Source organism: Chanos chanos, chromosome 5 (genome assembly GCF_902362185.1).
Source record: "Chanos chanos chromosome 5, fChaCha1.1, whole genome shotgun sequence".
NCBI classification, from domain to species: Eukaryota; Metazoa; Chordata; class Actinopteri; order Gonorynchiformes; family Chanidae; genus Chanos; species Chanos chanos.
The window spans coordinates 12509495-12531866 of record NC_044499.1 but is presented as its reverse complement, the minus strand read 5'-3'; the positions used below and the strand labels follow the sequence as shown (position 1 = coordinate 12531866).

Genomic DNA, 22372 nt, shown 5'->3' with positions numbered 1-22372 from the left:
TTTAGTTTCTTCTGCTGTTGCTATTTTACAAACCTGTTAAAAAAAAAAAACATAGCTTCCCCTTTTATGACAAGCTGTTCAATCGTATTCATGTATTCATAGCATATTGCAAAACGAGAGACTTCAGACTGTTTAAAATTTTCAAATTTTCTGTCATGCAACATCTGTACGTGAAAAAGGTGGTGAAGAGAGGAGACAGACACAAAAGAGTGACCTCAGTGCCTCCAAGTTCACTTCTTAAATTACGTGGTACCCAGTTTCTCCAAGCAACTATGGGTCTCAAAACAAAACAAAACAAAAAAAAAAAAAGCATTGCAAAATTAAACTCTACCATGAATTGAACTATTCGTTTTGTTCATGTGATATACAAACCCTTTGTAATTCTTCTTTTAAATCATGATGTGCTCATATATATTTCATCATATGTCAGAGTAGGTGATGGTATGCTAACCATGCCCTGTTCTTCCTCAGAACACAGGGAGGCAAAATGATCTGACGGGAGCTCGCGTGAAATACTTCAAATCAGCCTCATTACGTAATCACCCTCATCAGAGGAAACTTGGGTTATTTTTAATTTAACCTTTACTCAGTGGACTCGGAGCCAATTTAATTTTATTCATTTTGAGCTTAGTTAGTGTTCCCCCAAGCACGAAGCATATTAAGGACAGTTTTCTCTGCATCAGTACGGATCACGTTATATAGAGCTATTTTAACATTTTATGGGTGTGGCTGAGATAATGCAATATTAAGAGCGTATAATTCTCTTTTTGCTTAGAGCATATGCATCTGTGGTGAACAGCAAAATATTTATAGACGTAATGCTTACGCAGGAACACAATTCCTCTGTGGAGAGCTTCCATTCAAATCGAACAGAGTGTTGCTTCCCAAGACCACAGAGAAACACTGCGTAGCACACGGCAGGTGATGAAGGTGCAACACGCGTCATGCAGTAATACTCTACATAGACTTTGTACCTACTACATACTACACACTCAGTGATGCTCCCCACACTCTGTCCGTGTCACTGTTTCCCTTGTGCTTAGTGCAAATCCTGTGTGAGCTCTGTAATTAGCGTGACCTCATGATTGAATGAACTGCATAGACTGACTCAGTTCTGCTGGTGCAGTGATCATCAGTTCACTCTGGCACAGTGAAAGAGTCATGTGATCAATAATCCTACTGAAGTGAAGCAAATGATCCACAGGGTCAGCTTACACATAGATGAATGATAGGCCAATTAGTCTGCGTTCTGATTTAACACCGTGCTTCTTAGGCAGCTTTCAATGTCTGACGGTTTTTAAAGAGCATAAATATTTATACTGGCATGACCCAATGTTATTCCATGACCAGATGCTTTGGATTTCTTAATTTGATGGTTTTCCACTTTGAGACTGTTAATATCCACATATACCAGAAGCAAGCTCAAAGCATGGGCTGATGTTGGGGATTTTATCATGCTAGTTGCTGTTGGTACACTATGAAAGTGCTGGATTTTTCTTATTAGTGACCTGCCTTCCCTTGAGGGAGCTGTGATTTGTCGGTGGAGACCAGTGATGAATGAAACATCAGTATAGAATGAGACAGTACCTTCCCTGCCTACGGTCAGAAATGAATTGCAAATGAGGTATTTCACTTTAGACTGTAATCGGTGATCAGTCTCTCTTTATATGAGACTGCAGCCTTTGTCTTTGAGCCTGTGTGTTTAAAATAGGATCCCTGAAAGTCAAACTGATTGAGGGCTATCACATGGTCGTGCCACAACCAAAGACCTAGCTGATATCCTCCCTATAAAGTTGATTTTACAGTTTAGGATAATGGATGTGAAACCAATTCCTTTTTCATTGTGACATTATTTGAACGTGAGTTTCGGATTAGGGGCGTAACTCCTGTTTTCAGAGTAATAACACTGTTAATTATACATAGATATCATTTTACAGACGTACGCAGTGAGACCGATTTCCATTGTTTATTTGTTGTGGCCTTAATAGAGTAATTTTTTTTAATGATTAAAAACATTCTATAAGAAACAACTGAAAAACCAAACTGTTTGGCATTTTCTCCTTTCAGACAAAAGAGGAGAACAGAATTTGGAGCTTCATGAAAACATAATCAGAAACTGAAATAGGTCATGTCTGAAAAGAAAAAAAAAAAAAGCCCTGTGTACACATTTAACAGCGTATTTTGCTTTAGAGATAGATCCGTGTTAAACGGTTAAATAGTAAACGGTGAACTCTTTATTGCTCTCTGAAGAGAGATTACTAACCTACGAGAACGCAGAGCAATCAATAGCAAGGAGCCGTCAACCTCTGGACTGAGGGATCTCATCAGTGTTTTAGAGGAGAGAAACATCCGCTTGGAGAGTCACCTTTGTCAATAGCATTTTCTCTCCCACAAAACAGCTGGACTGCATTACAAATGTTATTCTTACTATACTGCTCTGTAGAGCCCTGGCAGTTGCATGCAAGAATTTCTCAAATGTCTTTGTGGTTTAGGAAGGTGTACACACAAGTCAGTGAAATCCTGCTGAAAATTTATGGAAATTGAACTGGACAGGTGACTGTGTCTGTAGCTATTGTTTGAGCTTTATCTTCTGAGCCACTCATGAGCCCTGAGGTTTGTTGTTTATTTTTCTCTTTTCAGTTGTTTGAAAGCTCTCATCTACACCTATTTATTATCAAGTAGCTAAGACTAACGATTAAAATAAAAAATGAGTAAAACTGAAAATTTTGTATACACATTTTTAAAATTGACAAAATTGACAAATTATTTTTTCTTTTGAAAAAGTTATGTTGTCGGATATTTGGCGTATTTGTAGGACACCCATAACAGAGTGGAGCTGTTCTGTTCCTCTGGTATTATTCATCAGACAAAAACAAGTTCACCGCAACCGATATTGTTATTGTTCTTCCTCAGGAACCGATGTTTGTCAGTAGAGCGTAACGGATTCATCGTGTTTTCATTTTAAAAGCAGGTGCAGTCTGGATTTATGATTTTGTTGTAAAACAATTTGCATCCAACCAACATAATAGCAGAAGAAATTATTTTACTATTGCCAACAAATGCTGCCAAAAAGATTTGTTATCTCTTATATTTAGAGTTGCCTTTTCACTTGTTCTAAAAAATATTGTTCATTTCGTACCTCTAGCCAATGCATGCAGAATTATGATATGCTGACCACCACAGGTAGAGGTATTGGGGTATGAGTGGGGCGTCTAAGGGAGGAGGGCATCCTCTTGGGGAATGCACAGAGTTGTTAAGATATTCGTAAACTGCATTGTAAACTGTCAATCATAGTGAGTGCTACTGCAAATGATGAAGATTGATAGCTGCACTATTGATCACTGCTAAACTATTTATAATGCATGACTATATACTGGCAGTCCTGTACAAAAAGTCTAATACAAATTTAAGATGAAATTATAATAAAGATGTACATTTTACTGCATTTTGCAGTATCAGTCACAATGATATATTGTCACAACAGTATTGTACTGTTTGTTCTCTATGTGCGATACTCAAATATTTTCTCAAACCTTCCATTGAAACAATATGAAAATACTTGAAACAAATGAATAAATCATGCTTTCAGGATGTGACGTATGGTTTTAATACTGTGTTTTATGCCTGGTAACTGATCACAAAATTGCTTTATTTTGCCATTTAGTTATTATCAGTTTCTCAAAAAAGCGTCTCATTTTGGGATTGAGTGTAATGGTAAACTGATTTTCTTGCATTCAGTGAATCAGGAAACATTCATTTTCTCAGCTTACAATATATAATTCAGTGTAGTCTTAAGGTAATTTATCTTAAATAGCCGATCCACCACTATGAAATATTTCCATTGTGTTATCGAGCCCTGTAAAGCAATAAAACAGTATTGTACTGTTAAATAAATTTTCAGCATTTTGACGGGGGATGATGTATTTTGCGATTTTGACCTTAAACGCATATTCTTCTTCTTTTTCTTCTTCTTGTTTCAAAAACAAGGTGTAAAGGTGTGACATTTTTAACAGTGTTGTAAATATTTACCACACTAAAGAATCTTTCCTGAGTGACATGGCAGTCGTCCTGTTTAGGGTCTACTGCTTCGTATTATTTACTCACCCTAAGTCATTATTGTCTTCAGGAAAATCTGACATTCATTCACACACTCTCAGCCATAATAAATAACTGGAACATTGTCTCATGCTTACTTCCTGATCCATATCCATTTCCTGAGATAACTCTTTACCCATGGCTTATGCAAGCTATGGAAAAGTACTGCACTGATATATCAGTACAAAGGTGTAATTGGTTTTCAAATGGAAGTTTAATAGCTTTTTAAGTAATACAATAACAGCTGAGTCAGAGAGAGAGAGAGAGTCAGTGCACTAGTGGGAGGAGGGACCAGACACACACTGGCCTTGAGTGTCTCTCCTTAACTTAGAGAATAAATTGGGTTATGAGCTTATAGATGTCAGCTATCTGGAGAAATAACTATTGGATGTTGAAAGCACTTGTCTGTGGTAGCATAGCTGAAACGTGAAGGCCCTTTCAGTTTTCATGAATGGTTTCTTTGAACAAGGCTCTCCTTCAGAACAGCTGTGTAATACCTTATGTTGCACGAGGGTGGAGAGCTTAATTCTAATGCTTTAAATCGGAGAGAGTGCCTTGTTAAAAGTTTTCAAGGACAGGCTAATCTAGATGAACAGCACTAGAGGATGTCAAAGACACAAGGTGCAGCACAGTGCAGCAAATAAAAAAGACAAAAAGAAAAATGAAATGCATCGGTATTGCTCATGCCATAAAGCATAGAATATCACAAAGATTTTTTATGATGGTGTGGAAAAGCACCGTATCTGTTTAGAGCAACTTTAATAGCTGATATGATCTAACCCATTGCATTTGTGCATCTCTGTGCTTTCTCAGAGAGGTGTAGCGACGTGTTGGCCACGCCTCTCCCGTACAGTGCATTCAGCAGTTCCTCTGTGCTTGCCACTGAGTTTGGGGCTGGATACGCAAAGCTGAATAAGAGAGGAGGTGAGTGCTTCTTCTAATCAAACCAAATGTGTGAAGATCTGTAAGAGTTTAGGCTGCTCTACAGCACAATGAAATGCCTCAGTAATTGGGCAGGCCTGGAATAAAGTTATGATTGCCAAAGTAATTATAATTTAACGAATACAATGTATTATTACAATGAGAGCATTTGTCATAGTTGTCATGTTTGACATGGTCATACTCCCAGGTGGTGGAGGCTGGTCGCCTTTGGACTCTGACAGGTACCAGTGGCTTCAGGTGGACCTCAGAGCCAGAAAGCAGATCACTGCCATAGCAACACAGGGCAAATACAGCAGCTCCGATTGGACAAAACAGTACAGGCTCCTTTACAGTGACACTGGAAATAACTGGAGACCATATCGCCAGGATGGCAACATATGGGTATGTGCCAAAAGGAGGTAGATTTAGAAAGAGAGCGCAATGAGTAAGTGAATAAGAGTGAATAACTGTGCTAACTGAAGATGAGAGGAGATCCCAAAGCAGCAGGACCTCTTACCAATTTCAGGCCCCCATGACCACCCAGTGGTTGAAAGTAAAATGAACATTTTACATAGCTGACAGTTCAGTTTACAGTCTCTTGGCCTTTTTTTGTTTTGGTTTGGTTTTTGTTTTTGTTTTGTTTTGTTTTGTTTTGTGTTTTACTCTGAGACTTTTGATATCTTGTTACTGTAAGAATGATAAGGCAGTATGTGAAAAGCTTGAAATTCTTTTCTCTCTTTCTCTAAACTGAAAGAAAGTTAGTTTTGTTCTACCTCTTTTCTGTACTGTAGATCACAGAGGGAAAATTTTTATGGATTGCTCTCCCACTGCAGGTCCTGCAGTAGAGTTAACATATTATTACTCTTATCACTCACTTGCACAATTACTAAGAGGTAATAAATATTACCTATTTTCTCACAGAGAGCTAATGAACTGAAATGAATTACAGTGCAGTTCCAGCATGCAGACAACATGTCCCTAAGCGAAGACTGATTAATATACCCAATTATAAAGCACCGAGTAAAGGTGCTTGCAGCATTCAAGAGCTATCACTCTGCTCTTTTACCAGACGTTTTCCGGAAACTGGAATTCTGATAAGACCGTGCGACACGACCTGCAGCATGTCATAGTTGCACGATACTTGCGCTTCGTCCCTCTGGAGTGGAGTGAGGAGGGACGAATCGGACTCAGGGTGGAAGTCTACGGTTGCTCGTACTGTGAGTGTCTCCTACAAAAGCTACCTGCGAGCCAACTTAACGATCAGTACAATCGATGATATATGAAATCTTTTTCAAACGTTTATTCTTACTTTCAAATACCAATTGGTAATGACCGCTTTCTCAGACATACAGTTCAATCAGTGAGATTAATTCGGAACAGTACTTTAAACTTCAGTTTGAAACAGGTCCTTGTAATTCACTGTATAATGTCAGTACTTTGGCACAGTAGATGTCTTAAGATGTCTCCTTGATATCGTGGCAGGGGCGGACGTAATCAATTTTGATGGCCAGAGTGTGGTCTCTTACCGCTTCAAACAAAAGAAGGTTAAGATCCTGAAGGACGTCATCTCGCTGAAGTTTAAGACCACCAAAGGAGATGGGGTGCTATTACATGGAGAGGGTCAGCAGGGAGACTACATTACCATGGAGCTCCGGAGGGCAAGGCTACTGCTGCAGATTAACCTGGGTAATGGAGTCTGCAGTCCTCAGAAGTATAATTACATAAATACCATTTAAAATTTGGATATAAGGAAAGCACAAAATGAAGGCCAGAAGTCAGATATCAGGAAAAAATAGTATTGTCTCCGTATGCATTTATGTCATAGATTTTACCCTTACATCATTTCAGGGAGCAATCAGTACGGTTCCATTCTTGGTCACACCTCTGTGTCGAGTGGAAGCCTATTGGACGATGACCACTGGCACTCTGTGATTATAGAGCGCTATAGACGAAATGTGAATTTTACACTGGACCAGCACACACAGAGCTTCCGTACAAATGGAGAATTTGATCACCTTGACCTGGACCAAGAGGTGAGCGTGCTTGGTAGATTTTAATTGTCATTCCACAAACACATCATGTTGTGTTATACATTGATTTTTGTATGGATATGATAACAGTTGTTGGTCATATTTTGTGTCTGCAAGTCAGACTGAATCATTTCATTTTCATTTTTCAGCTCTGAGAGATTAGGGAGGACTTTGTAAATGTAGGAGAACTGAGCTGATTCATAAAAGACCAGAGAGATAATCTATGAATACACATATGAGTTATGGAGATGTCACCTTGAATCTTTTTCTCCCCGCCTTTATCGTTTTTCTCTCCTACCCCCCTCTCCATGTATCTCTTTGTGCTCCTCTTTCTGGCTAATTGGCTGACCTTGTCACACACACACACACAAAAAACGATGTTGCAACAGTATTTTAAGTTTACTGTTTGTTGTTAATTAGCAGCGCATAAACACTGTGAAAAGAGGTAATCCTTTACTTAAACGAGAGAAGATAAACGACAGGAGAGTGAGAGATGGGAAGTGGGAGGAACCTCAGCTGCTCTATCAGCCATGATCCCGTCCAGAGTGACGCGTCTGATGTCATTGCCTCAGACCGCCCGTTTATTTGGACACACGGTTTAATCATCAGGTGGATTTTTGTTATCTACAGATCAGCTTTGGTGGGATGCCAGTGTCTGCCAAGCCCAGCTCAGGAGGTGGAGAGAACTTCATTGGTTGTATGGAAGGAATCCACTACAACGGAGACAACATCACCAGCCTTGCCAGAAGGAAGAAAGTGGACACGTCAAGTTTTGTACGTGCCTTCGCATCACATTGAGTTCGAATCCTATGCAACCCCACCTTCATATATTAGAATGAATTTACCTGTGATTTCTACTGAAACATACATTGTCGCTTTGTTCTCTTGTGTCATCTTGTGGGACGATTAAGACAGTGTCAGTATAATCGTCATGAAATGAGGCTTCCTACGGAGATGACAACAGTCCACTTTAGATCCTTTGGATAGAGCACCCAGCTGTAGACCTTGCCTGTATAAGCGTGCCTTCTGAGAGCGATCTAATTTTGTCTGTGCTGCATAAATCTCCCTGTTCAGCGGAATTTGACGTACTCCTGTGCGGAGTCCCAGAGGTTTCCAGTGTTCTTCAACTCCACGAGCTCGCTGAAGCTGCCAGGACGGAGCGACGCGGACACCGTGTCAGTCAGCCTGCAGTTCCGCACGTGGAACCCCAGTGGTCTGCTCTTCTTCACTCCTCTGATACCAGGAGGAGTGGAGGTGAGCCTGACCGAGGGCAGGGTGACGGTGCACATCTATACCACCCAGGAGAGGAACATACGAGTCGATATCTCCTCAGGTGAAACGGAGCTTTCAGTTCCTCATACGCGTTGAGCAAAAGAATGTCAGATTTAGAGGTTGAAGTTAATGTATTTCCGTGAGAGTCGATGCATGTGTGAGGTAAATCATTAATGATTTTTCAGTCACGGCATGATACATAAACCTAATCACAGGTTTTCTATACATTATATATGTAAATGTGATGTGTTTTCTTTTTACAGGATCTGGACTGAATGATGGCCAGTGGCACAGTGTTCACTTCCTGGCTTTAGAAAGCTTTGCTATGTTGACCATCAATGGAGATGAGACCTCCTCAGTCAGAACCACACTTCCCATTCTGATCAGGACAGGAGGGTTCTACTATTTTGGAGGTAGTGTTTTCCCAGTCCATTGTTTTAGGACTGGTGTCACTTTGAGGACTGTTGTCACAAATTAATTTTGCCCCATTTGTAAGTGCACTTAATGTTTAAGTACATTTGATCAATAGCTTTCAGCACAGTGTTAACATGAAGGGTATGTTTGTAAGTGTACAACTGCATGGATACTGCCATTTCCATGAATTTATGTGCATAATTAAAAAAAAAACAGTATGTTGGCAGACAGAGTTTAAAAAATAATAAATTATGAAATTATGATGTAAGTAAGGCAACCCACTTCATCTCTTAAAAAGAAGTCTTGCTCACAGGTTGTTGTCTTAAAATTTTACCAATATATGTATATATGTTGTTGTATTTGGCGTTGTTTTTTTGTATTTGGGCCTCTGTAATAAATGTATTACAGTCCTATTAAATAACCAAAGAATCACTGTTATGTGAGTTGTTTGTCCATTTTATAGCTCTTAGTACGTTCTCTTGAATTATAAATTATTAATTACGTATTCTACTCTGAAATATACAACCTTTGATATATGGATCTGAAGTCAGTTTTCTGCCTCCAGGCTACTTCCCACGGACAAACCTGTCTCCCTCGCAGCGTTCGTTCCAGGGCTGCATGCAGCTCATACACATTGATGAGCAGTTGGTAGACCTGCATGCCGTGGAAGAAGGCTCGCTCGGAAGCTTTGAGAACGTCAGTCTGGACATGTGTGCTATCATTGACAGGTGAGGCTCAGGCAAGAAGGAGTTTAGAGTGAATACTGGCTAATACCAGGTAACATCTCAAACAGAGCAGGTCAGTCCGCCAAAGTTTGACATACTCTGTTTCTTATCCTGTTAAACTCCCTAATCCATTCTCGTTGTGCATATGTTTGTGCAGTGATTCTGTGTGATGGTGATGGGGAAACAGAACGCTGTCTTTGATCCATGCATTTTACTGAAGAGCGTGGAATGCCAACAGTTTTTTTTTTTGAAAGATTCCTTCAAAATTATGCGGGCACCATAAAAAGACGTTGATTTAGCTCATTCGTAATTATTGGTGGTTATCATGACTTTCTGTGCCATATAGTCATAGTGCCTTAGGGTTCTGATGAAACCTCAGCCTAATCTTACTCAGTGGGAGATCAACTTCAAAGTGTTCTCACATGACAGAGGGCTTTTGATCAGACCGACTGTGCGAACACTGAGGATCAGGGAAAAACAGTCAACCTCAATCTTCCATACATGGAAACACAACGCTGTGTGAAGGATGGCACTTTGTAAAAGACCTACCAGACTATGTAACAACACGACAGCAACGAGTGCATCAGCAACAAGGTGTATTCAGCTAGATGTGTGAACAAGGCAATGTGTACGTCAGAGTTTGTGTGGATACCACAATGAATCGAGCTAAATGTCTATGTAGGTGTGGTATTAGCGACCTTGTGTATTCTGCAAGCTATGAATATTCCTTCAATAAACCCTATACCTTTTATTATCCACACACTAAGGACAATAAACCTAATGTTTTCTTTGGATTTGTACTGACACCAGGAAAAAAAATTCTCTCACTATCCCCATTTTCTTGCAGGTGTGTTCCAAATCATTGTGAACACGGAGGCAGGTGTACACAAACTGGGGATGCGTTTAGCTGTGCTTGTGATGGAACTGGTTACACAGGAGCTACATGTCACACCTGTAAGTCTCACTAGCTTTATACTCTCACTATACTTTATACTGTATGGCTTTACACCCTGGAGTTACTTTTGCTTTAGTGTGTTGCAACTTGGATAGGTCGAAAGATAAATATAAAGAAACATACAAATGGTTTTGAGCAACAAATAGAATACGAGTCAGACCAAAGAACAAGCAGCATGAGATTCTGTCAAGCTGAGAAACGTGGATTTTCGCTTGTGTTCGTGTGAAATTTTTGCCCATTTGCTTTGAGTGGTAGCTTAGACTCGATGTGAGCATTGCTCTCTCTTGCTGTTTCTGCGGTACCTTTCTGACTTCATTCTGCTTGCTCTCTGTTTTTTTGCAGCTGTGTATGAGCAGTCATGTGAGGAATACAAACACCTGGGCAAGACGTCGGACACGTATTGGATCGACCCAGACGGCAGCGGACCTCTTGAGCCTTTTAAAGTCAACTGCGACATGACGGGTCAGCTGTCGGGTCAACTCAAATAAAACTCTCTCTACCTCTCCTTCTGGGCTTTGCTTTTGTAAATCGCGCCTTTTAGTCTTACGTCAAGTCTCTAAATCAGAGGTGTATGTGTCTTTGCTTCAGAGGACAAGGTGTGGACCACAGTGGCAAACGACCTGCCCGCTGAAACCGTAGTGACCTTACCCTCCAAACAGGAGCAACAGGCCATACTGAGGCTGAACTACAGCATGTCAACGGAACAGGTGACCACTGGTGTCTAGAACTCTCCAAAATGTTATATGTACATTAAACAAACTGAGAAAAAAAAAGTGCATTACTTTAAGGTGCTAGATGGATTCAAAGGAGGCCTCTTTTCTGCTGTAGGAGAAAATGCAACATGTTTCACGCTTTTGTCTTTCACTCACAATCACACCTCTCTTTCTCTCTTTCCTGTGCTCCGCAAACTGATTCGTGGTGCATTCTCTGTTTGTCTCTGGTGCAGATGAATGCTGTCACCAGCAGTGCAGAGCACTGTGAGCAGCATGTGGCTTATGCCTGCCGAATGTCTCGCCTGCTCAATTCTCCAGGTACACTACGGATAGATTACCATTGTGTTAATGGATGTATGCATATATGTACGTGTGAATGTGTGTCTGTGAGTGTGTATATATGAATGTATGAGGGAGTCGTGTGCATGTGTGCGTGCGTGTGTCTGTGTCTGTGTGTGTGTGTGTGTGTGTGTGTGTGTGCGTGTGCGTGTTTCCCTCCTTTCCCCGACCTCCTGCTGGTCACTGTCCAGTCTTGTCAGCAGGATGCAGTTCTCTGCCCCCCTGCAGACTGCTGGTCAGACTTGTCTCAGAGCCATCAAACAGAAACTGCACATTACTATTGACACAGGGAGATTACCACTCTGCCTCCCTGCTGGGTGAATGCTTTCTATGCACTTAGCTAATGTGTGGACTTTATTGATTTCACTGAGGACAACTCCCAGTTTTTCCCCAATGCATCTGCAAATTGGGCTTTGTTATCAATGGAAAGTTATGCTCTGTTAGATGGTACAAAATTACTTAATTATGGGTTGAATATGTCATGTAAGATCTAAGTAACATTTTTAGTCCATCATATTAGCCATGTCTTGTTACCTCCGGCTTTTTAGGCCTGGTAACACAAAACTATATTCACATCTCAAAGTTCTGCAAAGCCCTTTCATGTGCTGGCAGAGATGTCAAAAATTTCTTTCTTATATAAACTCAGAGTGCAAAATAAAGAGTACTTCTCAGTAATACCTTAGGTCATTACTTATAATTCACATCAGAGTAAATGCAGTGATGACAGCACTACAAAAAAAAACTTCTCATGGTAATTAATTATGATAATATAGTTCTTGAGGTATAGAAATGATCAGGATTATAACCTGGGCAGCTGGAGAGAACTGTAACCTCTTAGAAAAAAAATCACTTTATAGCTCTTCTTTTTATATCTGTTTCACTCTTTCCAGATGGTCCTCCTTACACCTGGTGGGCTGGAAGGGGAAATGAGAGACATTTTTACTGGGGCGGCTCTGGGCCAGGTGTCCAGAAATGTGCCTGTGGAATTGAACGCAACTGCACAGACCCTAAGTACTACTGCAACTGTGACGCTGACCAGAGACAGTGGTGAGGCTCCCGACCTTTACGTTTGAATAAAATATACCATCAGCTAAACCAGAACAGAACTTAAGTCTCTTTAATACACAAGGTTCCCATGGGTCATGGAATTTCTGGAATAACTCTATTCCGGGCATGGAAAGCCAGGGGATTTGATTATTTTTTGGGCCAGGTCATGGAATATCAGGGAATTTCGTTTGTAGTATGTTTGAATTTTTGTTGCCATTTATCAGAATGTAATATTTCAATGCAGTATTTTTCTTTATCGGGTTATTTCACACGTCTCCTGTATTGCGTGAGTGGTTGTTATGGTTACGTGATTTTTCAGCGCCCATTTATCCCCTTCCTGCTCATCAACATCTGGCTTTTGTCTGCTCAGCACAAAGGTGGCCTGTTTATCTGTTCATTATAGGTCATGGAAATTCAGCTTTTTAGTTAGTGAAAGTCAGGGAAGGGTCAGGGAATTTGACATTTGACATTCAGACCCTGAATAGACCAGTAGACTGCCTTCACTGTTTTGCTATTGTTGAAATGTGTAATAGAAAATCCCCTTAGTACGGACGCCCTAAGATGCCATGCATTTACATTTAATTTAGATTCATTTACATTATGTTTAATTTATTTTACATTAATTTCAGATTTTCTTGTTCTAATGTGTTATTTTTCTTTGCTTTCTCGAGATCTTGACTTATTTATGTCATGATCACGAAATAACGAAACTTTGTTTTCTCGAGATAACGACATAATTAATTCGAGATCTTGAGAAAACAACTGTTTACCCATGATAACAAAATAATGGTCAAGTGGCCTGTGCTTTGCTGTATGTTATGAGGGGTGGAAGAAACAAAAATTAACTGATAAAAATGGAGGTGATGAAAATGCATGTAAATTGAAAAATAGAGCAGTAAAAATGAATGTGAGATGAAAAATAGAGTGATAAATTCTCAAGTGATTTGATTCATTCAAAGTCAATTTGATTAAAACAGGGTTAAAAATGTATGTGAACTGAAAAATAGAGCGATAAATTGTTAATGGATTTCGTAAACTTGATTGACATTTTATTTGACATTTGATTGACATTTTATTTTTATTTTGCTCTGATGGTCAAGCCAACCAACATTTATCGTTTACAGCAAGCAATTTTTTGTTACTTCTGCCCAAAATGTCAATCAAAAGCCACACCCCCTGACGAACTGATTGAGTTTTTGGCTCTCAACTTGCAAGACATTGTGAGGACGTTGTGTCTCTGCCCAAAAGCCAAAATTAAGGCGGCAAGTTCTTCCCTCCTTGCAGATCTCAACCCTTTTGTCATATATCCATGTCTTCTGGTGGGCTTAAACACAGCCTCATCCATAATATCTCCTACTCCCACAACATTCTCAGCTCCTGGCTACTTTCCTTAAATCATAAATGACAGTTTTGTGTTATGAATGACGGTTGATGAATGGAAATGATGAAACATGCCTCTGTTTTCATCATATATCATGACTGTTTTAATCAAATCAGCTTTAAATGAATCAAATCACTTGAGAATTTATCAGTCTATTTTTTGTTTCGCATCCATTTTTACCGCTCTGTTTTTCAGTTCACATGCATTTTCATCACCTCCATTTTTCATCGATTAATTTTAGTTGCTTCCACCCCTCATAGTATGCCGTTCAGTGATGTGAATATCTTCCCCAGCAAGGCATAAGGCTATTTCAGCAGCCGCCAAGCCTTGGTTGAAAAGAAATGTGATGATCAACCTATTCCTGCTCCTCAGACCTTGTTACCCTGAATGCCACCTGACACTGGACAGGCCACCTCACTGACCTATTAGGTCGTCATGACAGGAATGCAATGCATTGTCATCCTGAGATATTGAATTAATTATGTCATCATCAGGGAAAAACAAAGTTTCATTATTTCGCGATAATGACATAAATAAGTTGTGATCTTGAGAAAACAAAGAAAAATAACACGTTATCATGAGAAAATGGAATCAAAATTAAAATGTAAACTGATGGCATCTTAGGGCTTCCGTATCTTAGTGCGACCTATTGCAATGATCATTTCAGCACACGGTGATGACCAATAGTTGTCCCGTTATACTATGAACAAAGGATTCTTGAGTACCTAATGATATGTCGCCCTCTGCTGGTTAATTGTCTTCCCTGCAGGAGAGAGGATGCTGGTGTTCTCATGTATAAGGACCATTTGCCTGTTAGCCACGTCTTTGTCGGGGATTTAAACAGATCTGGATCGGAGGCAAAGCTTACAGTTGGCCCTTTACGCTGTCAAGGCGATCGTGAGTCAAACAGTTTCAACCAGTTTGTATGTGTGTCTAGTTTTATAACTGGTGCTCCTGCTATCTGAATATTTTAAAGATTTCAACTTTCCATTGTTTTCTATGTCCTTTTCCAAGGTAACTACTGGAATGCAGCCTCGTTCAGCAACCCTGCCTCCTACCTCCATTTTCCCACCTTCCAAGGCGAGAGCAGTGCAGACATTTCCTTCTATTTTAAGACCTCCTCCACTTATGGCATCTTCCTGGAGAACCTGGGCAATGCCGACTTCATTCGGTTGGAGCTGAAATGTGAGCGTTCAGCAGTTTTATATCAGATTAACGCTAGACTGAGGATTAATGATGTAAAATTATAAACTGTCATACATGCTTATAGCCAGAGATAAGACAATATGCTGTGCATTGCATTTTGTGAAACAATGACAACCTTTAATAATAAAAAAAAAGTCCTGCCATTATCTTCTATTCTTCTCTCCTCAGCCCCCACGGTTGTGGCTTTCTCCTTCGACGTTGGAAACGGACCAGTAGAGCTGATGGTTCACTCACCCACACCACTCAATGATGACCAGTGGCACAGGGTGGAGGCTGAGCGTAACGTGAAAGAGGCAGTTCTGCGATTGGATAAACAGTACAAGGAAGTGCATCCAGCCCCACCCCAAGGCCACACCCGTCTACAGCTTTACAGTCAGCTCTTCGTAGGTAAGACCATCAGCCATTTAATAATTCAAGTCAGTGCAATTATGTATAATAGCTTCTGTCAGACCTATGGACACGTCACAGTCTGGCGGTTTATCTCTGAGTGAGGAACAGATAGAGAAGTGTTTATGGTCCACTGCCTATGTTCACGTCCTTTTTACCCAGACCTCCTCACTGACTCATTCCAAGTAAATTAAAATCAATATTTTTTCTTGATAAAATGATTCAAACTCTCTACAATTTCCTCTCAGTTTTTTTTATATTAGATATTGAATTTGTATTTCAGGTGCATCTGGGGGGCAGAGGGGATTTCTGGGATGCATCCGGTCCCTGAGGATGAACGGAGTTACACTTGACTTGGAGGAGAGGGCTAAAGTCACACCCGGAGTGAAGCCGGGCTGCTCTGGTCACTGCGCCAGCTACGGCCCACACTGCCAAAACGGAGGGAAATGTGTGGAGAAGTACAACGGCTTCTCGTGTGACTGCAGCCAGACGGCTTTCGATGGACCCTTCTGCACCGACGGTAGAGCAGAAATTTCTAGTGTTATTGGTCTGTGTGGGAATTCCTAAGTGTTGTTTATTCACAACTCCTTAGTTACAGTATTCTTTCTCCAAAATAGACGAAGTTGTCTACATTACTAATGTGCTGCAGTGAAGTGATTTAATTCATTTAGTCTCATAAATGTAGTAACTGGATCAGAGTAAATTTAGGATATTGGTAGCACTAGACATTGTCCTCCATGCAGCACCTTAGGGGTTCTGCTTATATAAAAAGAAATCTTTTCTTCAGTTCTCCGTATTTGTTTTAAACATTCTCCAAACAATGATTGGACCTTGTATCTTCCTTTTCTGCTGTTTATTCAGGTGCTCTGTTCCTGCTTTTAGACAGTTATAACTCTTTTCTTTTTTGTCCTGCACAGATGTTGGGGGCTACTTTGAGAGTGGGACAGTGGTGCGTTATGACCTCATGTCTGACAGAGATGGGCAGGGGGTAAAGGCTGTGTATGGAGTCCTGAACACAGAGGCCAACCTGACCCAGGAGGAGCTGAGTTTCAGTTTCAGTACCTCCCACGCCCCATGCGTGCTCATCTACATCAGCTCCAGGACACAGGACTACCTGGCCGTGGTCCTGCGTCACAATGGTGAGCCATTTTCAAACAACCGGTTCGCGTTTTCAGAAGGCACTTAGATTATTACAAAGATCCAATAAAAAGAGTGACTGGTGAATGACAGCAATAGCAAAACAATGACTGGTGTCATTGAAGTGACAGTGAAAGTCTTTGGTTCTCTCAGGTACTCTGCAGATTCGCTACAGCCTAGGAGGACTAAAGGAACCCTTCACGATCAGCCTGGACCATCGCAACATGGCCAATGGACAGCCACACAGTGTCAACATCTCCAGACAGGAGAGGACAGTCCTTCTACAGGTAAGATTCAGGGGCTTTTTACAAAGGATTTGTTGTAAAAGTAGATAATATGAAAAATATAAACATAAAATATCTGCATTAGAATAAGAAATATAAACATCAGCAATAAAAAAAGTACAGAATCTACAGAAAAAATGCACGAAATATAAACAATGTAAAGTATAGAAATGCAATTAACGATAAATACAATTATCAAGGATGCAAAGCACCAGCAGCGAGGTGCAGTAAAGGTGTGGTGTGACATGGAGTGAAAGTGTATTGGGGTGCAGTAAAGGTGTGGTGTGACATGGAGTGATGGTGTATTGGGATGTTGAATGGCATGTATGGTTGATGTGGAATACTGCGCATAATCAGTGGTGAAATGACATGTAAGTAAATATGGCACATACTCCAATTATAACAGCACATGAAATTACATGAGTAAAATGACATAAATGACATAAGTAAATATTGCACGTATGACATGACATGACATGTGAGTAAATATTGCACGTAGACATGACATGACATGCAAGTAAAAAAAAAAAAAAGCATTGAAAGTATTGCACTGTATTGCACTACCCCAGTGTAGCAATACATCGGTCTTGTCAGCCTGAGGAGATATCAGAGTTCAGTAGTGCCACAGCTTTTGGGAAGAAGCCTGTTTTTCAGTCTATTTGTGCATTAGTTCAGTCCATTAATCTTTGAAAGAGACATTGTTGCATTGGGTTACTTTGACTTAACTGACTGATATGTTTGTGTTTATCTGTCCCTCTGTCTCTCTGTCTGGCTTGGCCCCACAGTTAGATCATTACCCATCAGTCACTTACATGCTTCCAGAGGCATCTGATACGCAGTTCAACCTTGTCAAGACCATTTTCCTTGGAAAAGTTTTTGGTAAGTATCAGGAACATTCATTGGTTGTATAGTGTGAATGAAAGTGTATTTGCGTGTGCATTTCTGTCTGCTCCAGTTAATTTTCTTTACTTTAAGAAGAAATTGCAACAGTCTGCTAAACAGTTTCTTTTCACATTTTGTTTCAATCGGTTTCGTTTGTTTTATATCTGAAAAATACTAAAAATGCTGGTGGAAATTGTCATGGAATGGAATTAGTATATCAGATAAATTGACTTTTCTCCCCTCTGAAATCACTTAGCAATGTGTTTTAAAGCAAACTTTGCAGCATTCCCTCCATGAAAAAACAGAAGAAACTTTTTATTTCTCAAAATGAATACTTAACTAATTGTTGTAAGATCAACCAAATGAAATTTAAGGAATATATGGTAGATGTTTCTCTTTAAACCATACTTAGAAGACCCACAATCCAAATCCTCCTCCATTTTCCATCATTTCATCAATAAAACCTTATCTTAGGATTTCATGATATCATCCATACGACAGCACTGGCTCCCTCCTCTACTCCACTCTCCTGGTTTTCTGTGTGCTGCTTTCTCAAAATGAATTAGCTCACTGAACCCTGACATCATCCTGTGAAAGCAAACACTACTGATCTCACTCCTGTCCCTGACTGTCCCTGCTCCTACGCTGAAGAGAAACAGGCTGGAACGCCCATAGCTACGTTCAGAACTGTGGCGCTAAAGAATCGGGCATGTTAAAATGCAAAAAAAAAAAAGTGAAAAGGGCAAATAGAACGTAAGGAAGATCGATAAGTAACAGTCTGGTTAATGAACTCGTTTTTGCCGACTAGTTGGTAACATAGGAACTTGGTAATATATCGATGGTTAAGAGCGATTAACCAGTTGAGGACACGGATAGACTGAAAAAACTAGATACAGATAATCAGACAGGCGGACTGGTGCTGAGTACCAAGTGGCGCGGCCACTGAAAAGAAATCACACTGCATTCAGAGGGAAAAAGAACAGCTTCAACAGTGCTGCGTGCAGGCAGGTAATAATGCATCCGTTGTGTGTTAATACGGAGAAATCTATCCTTTGTATTTATTTACTCATTTATTTACGCTGACATCACAATGAATGTAGTTGTTTATGATTAAAATCTATTGTTTTGAGTCATTTTTTTTTTTTTTTTTTGCATTAAATCTTTACCACTCACGCATCATTGTTTTATGATATTTCATTTTTTTTAGGCGTATATGGCTTGCGTCGTCTTGGTAACGTACTAAATGCAGTTTGAGTGATATAGCAGCCGTGGTTTGCTGATTGCTTCTTTTGTGTTCAGTAATTGTTTAGCTGGGGCAACCGCAGTAAAGGGACAAAGCAAGGACACATCCCCTGCAAACGCTCTGTGCTGAACAGTCATTCCGAAATAGCAACTTGTTGCCATTCAGGTGTAATGTGTTGTAGAAATGCTGTGTTATTACGAGTGACTTAAAATGAATGTCACTGCTGCAATTCAGGAAAATAACTGTTATTTTATTTTTCTGATTTTATTTTGGATTTTTTCAAGACCAACATTTTTCTTCTCCATTATGTCTTTGTTGCACTTTGCCACCTGTTTTGTGGGCAGATTTTCCCAAATAGTGGGAAATAAATGCTGTTTGACATTGTAATCCTTTTATACACAGATATACATATGCAAGTATAAACACAGAAACATGTGCACGCACATACAGTAGTCACATATCTACTAAACATATACTGTCTTACAGTTGACATCCTGAGATTTGGTACACAACCATCTTGTAAGAGCTGAAAAGCAATTTAATTATCTCATAATTTTTTAATCTGATTTCTGACTGGAAGTCTCTGACGTCTGCAAAGTACTCTTTTCATCTAATTGAATCTTAATAAGACTGAGACAATCTAATTGGACTGAACAGTCTTATTAATATTTCCATGAAGCTCAAAACAGTTTGAAGGTTTCTCTAAATGTTCTTGATTTTCTTTTTTGAGGGGTAAGTGGATGGTTTTAGGTACAGAATACATTTGAACCCAGTATTTTGTTAATATATGAGTGGGGGGGGGGTTTTCTCCTTCATTTGTAGAGTTTTACAGTACAACAAGAAGATGTTCTACTTTTTCAGTGATCTGTTTATTTATATATGTCCCTCTATGTTTAGGTTATAACAGTGACATGATGTCCTCATTCTGTTTTAATTTCATCGGTGACCCGTAGACTCAGTGAATTACAACCTCTCTTTGTTTTCTGTGCTCCGCAGAGACAGGTCAGATTGATCCTGTCCTAATAGAGAGGTACAACACACCAGGTTTTGTGGGCTGCCTCTCTAGAGTTCAGTTCAACAGGATTGCCCCACTAAAGGCTGCGCTCAGGACGGGCATACCATCACCTGCATCCATCCAAGGGGTTCTAGTGGAGTCTAACTGTGGAGCCTCTCCCTTGACTATCCCACCCATGTCTGCTGCATTTGACCCCTGGCACCCAGACTCAGGTAAGAAAAGAATGGAAAAATACGAAAATCGAAAAATCACCGTAACAGCGCTCTCAATTAATTAGGATTGTGCTGTTCGTGATAGACGTGGCAACGCTGATCTTTTCTCAGCCCCTGTATTAGACGCTAAACCACTGGTCAATAACGGGCGACATTTCTGTAAAATTAAGTGGCTGTTAGTATTTTACACACAGTGACAGCCAGACAAGGCTCAGGGCTCAGTGTTCATCTCCACAAAACCTCGGCCACTGGGAAAGATTTGTAACTTAGGTAGAAATTTCACCTCTAGGATTGCATTGATATTAGAAAGGTTGGCATATTGATCTCTCAGGCATTTGCAATGCATAGCCAAGAGCACTCTCGAGACAGAAGATCCATATCTCTCCCTCCCCCGCCACACGGCCCACTATGACAGTTAGCTTTCTTTAACCCAGAGGGTTTCTTGTTCTCTCAGGTAAACACCATTATATATTATTCCTCCCAGGCTTGTAATGACTTCAGACCACTGTGTATAAGATGCAGATGTAGCAAATGAGCAACAGATCTTATAAGGGATTTAAAAACCAGGTCATAATACAATTTACAAAAAAATGATCTGGTGCTTTTTTTTTAATGCACAAAAGTCAAAGCGTTTGCTCTTTCATGGTAAACGAAAGGGAAATTCTAGACTATATGCTACATAACTGCAGATATAATTGTTGAGCTCTTGCTGAAAGACATATGTGATCACTGCCTTGTTCGAGAGGATTAATGTAGCATTGGCAGAAAAGTGTGTTTGTGTGTGTGTGTTAGGCAGAGGGAAAGGAGGGAGAGAGAATTTGGGTGTGGTATAACAGTGCATACCCTGGTGTCTTTGTTTCATAAATATGTGTTGACCTGTGAGAGCCCATGTAAGTGGAGGGGTTTGGTCGTCCCTGTATCCAATCACATAGACTTAGAGACCCACAGAGATGACAGATGAAAGGAGCAGAAGGTCTATCTCAGCGCAGCTCTTATTCCAGTATGCCACTACTATCTCCTACTGAGTCCATACACTGTTTATTCCCTAATCCCACCTGTCCAATTCCCTCAAGACTGAAAATGTGGATGTCTGCACTTATAGGTAGCCTTCTGCATTCCCTGTCCAAAAAAAAAAGAGAGGGAAAAAAATATGACAAAAACAATGAACGTTTGTTTGCCTATTTCCTTTTTGACTGCTGCAGACTGAAACACAAATACATTTTCCTCTGAAAGAGCTCATTCAGCTCTTGTCTATGGAAACACTGATGATACACATTTATTACAATGAGCTTGGTTAATGGAAAATAAATAAATTTGAGTTTTAAGACTTGGTTAAATTGTCATTTTACTCTATACTATTCTTTCTTGCATTTTTTTAGGTGGTGCCCAGTTCCCTTTTAATGAGGAGCGGGTACGTCGAGACGGAGTCAATCGAGACTCTGCAATAATTGGAGGTGAGCTTAAGTCAGCAGTTCCTTTTACGGTTCCATCGTATATATCTAAGCCTTACCTTGGTACTCTGGGGCATGATTATGAACACAGGGTCACACGTATTCATTACTTTAATATGAATTTGTCAACGTTTATGTCAATACAGGCATCATTGCCGTGGTGATCTTCACGATCCTCTGCACTCTGGTGTTCCTGGTCCGCCACATGTTCCGTCACAAGGGTTCATATCACACCAATGAGGCCAAAGGGGCAGAATCTGCCGACTGTGCTGATGCTGCCATCATTGTGAATGACCCGGCCTTCACAGAGACCATCGACGAGAGCAAGAAGGAGTGGTTTATCTAATGAGACCTTTCAAGAAGAGACTTTTCAGCATTCGTGACCCCGGGGACCAAGGTGGCGACCTCCCTATTGTGAATGCTGAGAGAATCTGTACAATGAATACAATGAAATGCTCTTTTCGAGTGTGTCTGTGCACTGGTTAACATGTCTGTAATGAAATTATATTGCTCTGTGTGTGTGTGTGTGTGTGTGTGTGTGTGTGTGTGTGTGTGTGTGTGTGTGTGTGTGTGTGTGTGTGTGCGTGCACGTGTGTGAGTGTGTTTGGTGTGTGAATGAGTGCAGTGTGTGTGCACTGCAATGAGTAATATAGTTCTGAAATC

At 40.3% G+C, this 22372-nt stretch overlaps 1 protein-coding gene across 1 annotated transcript; it reads left to right on the top strand.

Moving 5' to 3' along the window:
- Positions 1 to 4700: 4700 nt before the first annotated feature.
- On the top strand, positions 4701 to 22055 carry cntnap2b (contactin associated protein 2b). The gene is made up of 25 exons (XM_030774650.1): positions 4701 to 4716; positions 4909 to 5019; positions 5225 to 5418; positions 6086 to 6233; positions 6499 to 6702; positions 6865 to 7049; positions 7677 to 7820; positions 8121 to 8379; positions 8582 to 8731; positions 9298 to 9460; positions 10305 to 10411; positions 10755 to 10874; positions 11001 to 11119; positions 11359 to 11443; positions 12355 to 12511; positions 14662 to 14789; positions 14907 to 15077; positions 15267 to 15485; positions 15769 to 16005; positions 16403 to 16624; positions 16776 to 16909; positions 17692 to 17785; positions 20028 to 20258; positions 21638 to 21712; positions 21856 to 22055. Exons 1-25 carry the CDS (start codon positions 4701 to 4703, stop codon positions 22053 to 22055), a joined length of 3873 nt encoding a protein of 1290 aa, XP_030630510.1.
- The last annotated feature ends 317 nt before the right edge of the window (positions 22056 to 22372 follow it).

What these genes read in the sequence shown, in the direction of transcription:
- cntnap2b (XM_030774650.1), top strand. An exon ending in ACAGCATGTCAACGGAACAG is followed by an intron (nt 11,120 to 11,358) that starts GTGACCACTGGT and finishes TCTCTGGTGCAG; the next exon opens with ATGAATGCTGTCACCAGCAG. An exon ending in GACGCTGACCAGAGACAGTG is followed by an intron (nt 12,512 to 14,661) that starts GTGAGGCTCCCG and finishes TCTTCCCTGCAG; the next exon opens with GAGAGAGGATGCTGGTGTTC.